At 41.1% G+C, this 8,627-nt stretch overlaps 1 protein-coding gene across 1 annotated transcript; it reads right to left on the reverse strand.

The window, feature by feature from the left end:
- Positions 1-101: 101 nt before the first annotated feature.
- PSMA1 (proteasome 20S subunit alpha 1) lies at positions 102-8,299 on the reverse strand. Its single transcript, XM_084287316.1, has 10 exons — positions 8,154-8,299; positions 7,904-7,948; positions 5,101-5,202; positions 4,487-4,590; positions 3,612-3,700; positions 3,208-3,278; positions 2,620-2,749; positions 1,917-1,996; positions 901-1,005; positions 102-465 (listed from the first exon to the last, which is right to left on the reverse strand). The coding sequence occupies exons 1-10, from the start codon at positions 8,154-8,156 to the stop codon at positions 409-411; spliced, it is 786 nt and encodes a 261-aa protein (XP_084143442.1). The 5' UTR covers positions 8,157-8,299; the 3' UTR covers positions 102-408.
- Between the last annotated feature and the right edge of the window lie 328 nt (positions 8,300-8,627).

Below are 8,627 nucleotides of genomic sequence, written 5' to 3' on the forward strand. Positions count from 1 at the left end.
GCGCCTCAGGCCCGGCCCGCCCTTCCTGCTCCCCCCCAGCGCCCAGACCCGCGCCTTCCACTTGCTCAGCTTCAAAAAAAAATCACACAACAAAAGCAAAAGGCAGTGTATTATTCCCAGAAAGTTCTTTATTTCCAAGTAGACAGTACGCTTTTCCTTAAAAAAAAAAACAGTATCATGTCCTCGTTAGAAAATGGTTACCCCTTTCCCCTCCACGACAACAAACCCAGTTTTGAACTTTTTAAGGATAGGTGCACCAGTTTGCCTCTTTTTTTTTTTTTTTTTTAAAGAGTAATCCTCACAGTGCATCAGCATTAGACACGTATCAGTGAGGATAGTTACCAACAAAACAGATAAATGTTCCTGTATGATTACACAGAGGTTAACATAGAGGAACTCTTCCACGAATTAGTGCTCCATGGGCTCCTCTGATTTTTCCGCAGGTTCATCAGCAGGCGGAGCAGGCTTAAATAGAGAAAAAAAAACATTAAATCCATATACATATTAAATCCAAATTAAGCATGGAGAAGGACAGAGCTGCTAATACAGATCGTTACGAGTCTGGGGATACGCTCTGCTATATGCATGAGAAACACATGTAGCCACTTCTGTTACAAGAAAGTACAAAACAGTACTTTCACTGTACAAAAACAGTACAAACTTGATCATAGATGAGGAAAGGAAATTTCACTGGAAATGCCTGCCAACAATTCAGCATAAATTGATTCAATACGCATCTTAGTCTCTGGCTAAGATTATATAGTGTCTCCAGTTGTCAGGTAGTAACTTCTAATTTTAAAAATCACATCCCTAAAACTTCAGTAGACTTAAATGACAAGCATAAAAACATCACAAAGTGTCCTTTAACACAGCCTGCTTAGTTACATTCAAAACACACACCTTTCTCTGTGGTCTCTCCTCAAGACCTTCTAGGAATGGTGCTACATCATCATCATCATAGATGGTAAACTCCATGTCTTTGCCAACAATTCCAATGGAAACATTCTGTTAAGCAAAGTTTGGAAAGAAATGAGAACCATTTTTCTGCAAATAACTCAGTGGCTTTACAGTTTTCACTTGTGAAACAGACAAAAGCTTCCCCCTGGAATAATAAAACTCATTGTGCTATTTGCGTCTACTTAAGGAAGAAAGGAAATTTCGAGAGAGACTCCCTCTTTGGTAGTTTGTACTAGAAAAGGAAAAGGAGGGAGATTTACTCCCTGGAAAAACTACCATGTTTAAAAAATCTTAACAGTAAAACCACCATTCAAGGCTTTCAGCTTCCTTTTTTCCTTTTTGATAACAAATACCTGATTTTTCAAAATTGATTTCCATCTCATTTTGCACTTTCAATATTGTAAGAGATCTAGAAAACATCAGGATGGGATAAGAACAAAAATTTATATTAAACATGGATAAGGGCAAGACTAGCCACAAAGAGAACAACTTTTGCTGATAACAGACCAGCTTAGAAGCTTCTTGTTCAACAGTTGCTCAGTTCATGTTTCCTGTCTACAGCTTCTGCAACTTTTTGACCCTGGATATTTAATTAATACTTTATGTATTATATTCCCTTACACCATCAGGTCAATTAGTGACCATGCTTGTAATGCAAAGCTAATAATTCTAGTTGTACACAACACATCTGAAATATTGGTCTAACTTTAAAATATAATGAAGCCACCCGGGAAGCAATGTCATATTTAGATAAAGTATCACTTCTGTAAAGAAAAATAAATCTCAGATAGTTAAGGAAGCTGTAAGCAAACTGGTGCCATACAAAACACAGATGATACTATCTACCAAGTGTTTGGCTTCCAGGTTTCAGTCCCAGCCATACTTTATGTCAGTTTTGTCATGGCCATTACCAAAAACAATGGCAGTACTATTTCTTATTAAGTAAACCCAGCATATACCTTGGTGGTCAGATCCTGTTCAGCAGGAAGAGTCTCTCTGAGAGCACGCAGTCCATGTTTAACTAGCTCATTTAGATTACCTTAAAAATAAAAGCAGGAAGATAAATACAGAACATGGCATTACCTCTAGACTCATTTTCTCCTTACTCCCATTCTCAGTTGATGCAACCCCTCTCCTTAGGTATTTCTGGTACTAAACGCAGAGTTGGTTAAAAAAAAATATACCTTTGGAACCTGTACATCTGAAATTGAATGCATCTGGTTTTGGCAACCGCACTGCCTCCACAGCAGCAATAATCAAGCTATCTTTCCACCTTTTTTGTCTTCACATCATTGGTTTCATATAAAAATAAATTTGCAATTTAAGATGTACCACCTAAGAATTTGCTCTGACATACTATGCCTGCTCTGATATTGAAAGAAATATTTCCCTGGGTTAAACAGGACGGAGGCCTCTTACTTTTTGCTCTGCTTTTCTGAGCACAACTTCTCTTTTCATTAGATTGAACAAGCATCCAGATGTTAGACGGGAAAATTTGTAATACTTGCTTTACAGTTTTGTCCTCATGCAGATTTACACTTGTGCCAAACTCGGCCCCCCAAATTTATTTTCTTGTCTTACTAAGATCCAACGAATGAAGCAGTAGCAGAAAAACTGTGTAACTGATAAAGACCACTAGATAGCCAGGGCTTCTTTACTCACAGTCAGTAAATTCAGTCATGTGTCTCTCCAAGTAAGTTCGTGCTGACTGTGAACGAGCACCAATGGACATTGCTTTACAGTCAAAATAGTTTGCAGAGGGACAAGTTTGGAAGATGTGAGGACCCATATCCTAAAAGGAAGAAAAAACACAAACCATTAAACAAATGTATAAACTCGTAGCAAGTCTGTCTGCTGCTAGAACGCATGATATTTTCTAACAGTTTTGTTTCATGATACATTAGCTTATATGTATGCACCGAGTAATTCTATACTGCTTATCATACCACTGTTCTTATCCAGTTCTTTCAGAGCTATTGTAAAAAAACGTAAAACAGTGCTCTACAGAAACCTTTGTTTACACTTTTTTCATTAAAATGCAGTTTTTACACAGAGAATATAGCTGGCACCGAAACCATTTCCTTCTCTGCTCCATAAACTGTATCATGCTTGTGTATGCTTCCTACTTCATGGCTTGCAAAAGGTATTTTACACACACTGCCTTATCTGCACAATGGCAAGGCTCATTGTACAGCAGATTTCAGGCATGCAATTTCCTTCAACCTTCTTCACGTCAAAAATCTTACTTACATCATAACCTGCAATAAGCAGTCCCACGCCATATGGTCGTCTGCCGTAACGCTGGGTCGGTATCTGCGTTTCTGAAGAAAGCTAAGGAAACAATCTCAAAGGAACACGCACCTAAAACATTTTCTTAAGAAAGAAGCAGAGATGCACCAAAATCACTGTGTAGTTTGTGCAAAGCCTCTTGTAGTATCAAAGGCTATGCTTGAAGAAATAGATCTCAGGACTCATCTTGAATATCAACACTCTCTGAGAGAATATACAAGCATCTTAAATAAAGAAAAATTTAACTTTGAATTAACTTTTTCATTTTAGTACGACTTTTAAGTTGTGATATGTAAAACTAATTTTGAGGACTAGTGTAAAATAACCTTAAAAGGTGAAGGAGTGTTAAAAGAAAAAAAGGATACTGCTTCCGATTAGTGACACTAATCGAGACACTGGAAGAGGTCTATCAAACACAAATCTAGAATCCAGACATTCCTGACGCATGAAATTGCTAGGAGGAAAAAAAAATAAAAATAAAATCAATGCACAGATTAAAGTCACAATGAGTTTCTCAATATTTGCCTGTTAAGGTAAGCGTATTTTTGTTTCTGCTCAGCTTGTTGAGAAAAAGGGTCAGAGGCATTACATAATTTCGTTTCATCTGACCTATAACTGTTATTTAGAAAGCAGACCACAAGCTTTAAGAAGTATTAGTACTTCAGCCATACAAATAAAGGGAAGGTGGAAGTTCACACAGGCTACAGATCTGGAAAAAAAACACAGATGGTAATATTTCTTTGCAACATTACAGCAATTAGATTTTATTTCAGTAATTATTCCGATGCCTTCTTTGTCTTTTTCCATCAAACCTCTTTCAGCGTATATTTACCTCATTTGATGAAATTATGTGGCCTACAGGTAAAAGGCAAACCCCTCTAGCTGACACACAAGGCACTGTATGCTTTTAGTAACTTGAAGTGCATGTACACTGTAGCAGCTGCTAGGGGGATATAGGTGATGCACACTCTCAGATGGCTTGGAAACCCCATCACACGGAGGAAACCAGACAGGACTGTCTTACTTGTAACAAAACCAAAGAGCAAAATTTAGTGCCAAACAAACAAGATTTCTGCCAACAACTTAAAAATCTGCCAGAATTTCATACTGAGGTCTTTGGCATAGTAGAACAGAGCGAGACTAATCCTTAGCTGACCATAAGATTTCATTTGCAATAGTCTACAAATGAACTTTCACTTATTATTGCAGAACTGTGTATGTCAACAACTAAGACACTCACCACAAGAGTCTTGCATCAGCAGTAAGTCCAGCAATGGAGATACCGATATGGTTGTCAACGTACAGGATTTTTTTCTGATGGGCTGCCAGCTCAGACTGTGCTCTCTACGCATAAAAGGAGAAAGCTACGTGGCAGACTGACCAGTTTGCCAAGCACTGTGGAGAAATCTGCTAACATTTACTGCAAGAACTGAATATAATCATGAAACAGTCAAAAAAACAACAACAAAAATAAACCCACAACCTATAAACTTGCAACAGAAGACCAAAAAAAAAAAACCTAGCTCCATTTCAGTAGGAGACTAAGAGGAAGAAAGAACAGACACTTGCTCAAATTTTAAAGAAAATGAAGTTTTACTACTTAATAACTAACAAAAAAAAGTAGAGGAGTGTTTATCTTTTAAAGGGAAATTTTTTCACTCACTTCATTCACGATTTTGTGAAAATCTGCTTAGCATAGGTACTGAAAATACGTTTCTATACTGGTACTAAAGCAAAAGGAAACTGGGATTACATTTATGTTACATAAGTAAGTGCAGACTGTGTTAAACTAATTTGACAAACTAGAACTTTCGTACTAACATTGCCATTTTAAAAACAAAGTTTTAAACTTACCTTTAAAGCTACCAGGACGGCATGCGTTTTTGATTTCAGCCCCACAGTAGCTGAGCCTTGTTTCACAGCTTCCATGGCATATTCAATTTGATGGATTCGCCCCTGAAGAATAAAATCAAAGGTAATCATTTTAAAATTAATCCTCAATATTAACTTTCAATGTTTTTTTGATGTACAGACCTTTGATTCCCCCCACCCCAACAGGTAAACTGACTGCATAGCAGTTTAAGTCTACAAGCAATGTATTTCCTCTTATCTTTCACAAACTCTTCACCACTAACCCACACAAATCTGGCTGCCCCTGAGACACTCACTATTGCATATAAAGAAACGTGAAAAAAAATTGAGAGGGTGAACTAGTCTGATGTTGTCAGGATCACAAAACTTTTGTCGTTGTGTTAGATACTGACTCTACTGAAGACAAAGCGATTCAAAGATGGAACTTCCAGCTGGACATGTAACTTTTAATCGAGTTTCCTGAAGAAACGAGTCTTACGCAATTGTTGTGTCTCACCATCCATTCCCCAATAACTTCTGAACAAGTTATTAGTCAACTGCAGTCAAGCCTGAAAGAGGAGTAGAGGTCTCAAAGAAAATTAATTCCCCCCCAAGTTCTGCAGAGTCAGCCTGCAGCTTTGTGGGAAAACAAGGCGACATCCTTTCAGTACTACCACGGAGGGCAACGCAGCTAATTTTCCACACCCTAATTGGCCAGCCTATTTCAAATAATCAGTATGTTCGCTGCTGCTGTGCAAGAACGGGAATTACCAAATGCAGCACACGGTTGTCTCCTATCAATTGCGATGTATTAAAACACAGCACGCTGCTGGAGCTGCTACAACAGGAACGTGCTAGTGATAACGCAAAGAAAATCACCTCGCATTAGTTCCATTTATTAGTTCAGTTATATATATACATGTATATGGTTTGTAAAAGGGTTTTGATTTATTTAGAGAGATCTCCTAGATGCTTAGCATATCCTACACACAGGTACTTCATGTCCAAGAGCAGTGTAGAAACATGGTGACCCATCCAGCAGATATTTATCAACTGTCATGAACGACTTGCAAGGCTATAAAGCCAGGAAGCCCTGCCTAGCCTTTAATCTTGTATCCCCTTCCCTTTAAAACAATATTAGAAAATATTCCCCCAAAATGGTTATTCTTCGCTCCTCTACTAACAATGCCCAGAATTATTATGGTGTCACATAACAGCCTCGGTGACCCAGCCACCTGCAGGAATGTGTGGAGCAGTGATTTTAAACTGCTTTTATCAAAGTGCTGTTCGTATTTTCAAGGCACTTTATGGAAAAAGTAGCAATGAGTGTTGCTGATCATTTCATGATAGCTACTGTAAGCCTAAAAACCGTACAAGTCTATTGAAAGTAATTTTAAAGTAAGAGATGAAAAAACAAAACTAAAGTTTCTGATACAGAATCTGTCAGGAAAGACGATCATTAAGAGGGATGAGAGGCAGATGTAGGTTTCCAATTCTGGATTAGAATTCTGAGTTTTAACTTTTCAGATACTAAAAAGACATTTGTAACAGAGAGTAATACAGACTGCTGTAAGGAATATACAAGGCACACACAGAATGTATTGAGCACATGGAATAACACGCTTATGCACACGTGCGTGTCCGTGTGAACTGGACAAAGACAATTTAGCTTTTTAGTGCATGTTATTCACAGCATGCACTGAAGTTTGAAGGTAACAGTAAATATCTGCACTGAACATTTTCCAGTGCACATCTCCTTAACCAAAAGTTGCTGCTTGTATCATTGGCATGTTCTTATATGTTAAATCTCCTCAAAGCTTTCATCACCCTTTGAGATAAACAATTGGATTTCTCAAAGCAGTTCGAAGCCATCTACAGCTATCATGGCATTGACTAAGGTACATTCAAACATTCAAGGTTATGTTCGTGTAGGATGAAAAGCACCAAAAGGTTGTTTCTATTATTTTAAAATGTATCCTTCGAAAACAATACCATGAGATGAAAATTTTCAGTAGTAATACAAACCCACAGACCAGTGGTATAGTAGGTTTGTAAAAAACAAGCCACGTTGCTGTAGTTAAAACACGTCTTGAGCTTTACCAAATGGAGAAAAGACTCCTATTTTCCATAAGTTCCTTACCTTGAAGCATGCATAGCAGAAAAACAGGCAATTAACCACCTCAGCTCCATCAGGCATTTGCTTCTAAAACCCTAAGACACCTGTTCTTAACTCAGCACAGCCTTTGTAAGATTTAGAAGTACAATGTGGAACTGATTCAGAAGTAATGGAGTTACCAATTCAAGTGCAAATCTCACACGGCCTCGCACACAGGTAGCACGAAGCCTCCCTAATACCGCACCATGTGGGAAGCTGAGGACACCCACAGCTGAGCAGTCTCTCAGCGCTATGATTATAAGCTTTAGGATTAGAATTTATTGAACAGAGACGCTTATGAGCATTTCAACTTTAAGATTTGCTTATTCCTTCTAAAAATAAAAAAAAATAAGTCAGGATTTCCATGCTTCGGGTCAGGAGGACGCGCGGCTGCTGTTGTGCCTTGCTTGAAGCAGCCAGCACATTTCCTCCTGAGCGCCAGGCCTGGATTTAGTTTGCGTTATTATTTTGTGTTATTAGTTTGTGTTATTATCCACCAGGGAAGCCCTTGGTGGATCAATTAGGGAAAAAAGCTTTCCCACTAATGACCGGGACCACTCCCACCACCCCCCCACCCCCCCGACCCCCCCAAAATCCCCGCCGGGCCGCGATGGCGCCGGGCTCCCGCTGCGGCCTGCGGCGGGGCCTCACCTGCGGGCTCCACACGGTCACGTCGTTGTCGTACTGGTTGCGGAACTGCGGGCACAAAGCACGGCCATCAACACAGCCCCATCCCCATCCCCGTCCCCGTCCCCGTCCCCATCCCCGGCCCCATCCCCAGGCCCCGCCGGGTGCTGACTCACGGCCTCGCTCCCTTCCGTCTCCGTTCTCCCCCCCCACAGCCACCGCCGCAGCCCCCCGGCCTCCCCCCGGTGCCCCGGTGCCCGCCGCGGCCTCCCACCATCCTGCCCCCGCCTCCGCCTCCCCCGACGGCGGCTCCGGCTCCGGCTCCGGCTCCTCCGGGGCTGTGAAGCGGCGGCTGCGGCGCTCCGGCAGCGACGGCTCGGGCTGCGGGCGGCCAGGCGGCACCAGCCGCGCCCCGACTCACCGAGCGGCCCGGCCCCGCCCCGGCCCGCCTCTCCTCTCCTCATCCCCCCCCACACTTTATTTATTTATTTATTTCCCAGTTTTAATGGTTTTCTCCTCAAAATGACGGGTTTTGTGAGAGCAGAAGGGGAAAGGATGGGGAGAACCCCAGCTCCTGGAGCTGAAAGGAGGCTGGAAGCAGTGAGAGCTGCTGGCCTGGCACAGAAACAAGCCAAGCTTTGTACACCTGAAGCCAGGGTGTGAATTATCCACGCAGACAGAATTAAACACGGTCCTGAACGCACAAATCGCACATCTTGCCTCAGGAGACCAAAGGGTTCAGAGCTAC

Source organism: Netta rufina (assembly GCF_964035555.1).
Source record: "Netta rufina genome assembly, chromosome: 5".
Lineage (NCBI taxonomy): Eukaryota > Metazoa > Chordata > Aves > Anseriformes > Anatidae > Netta > Netta rufina.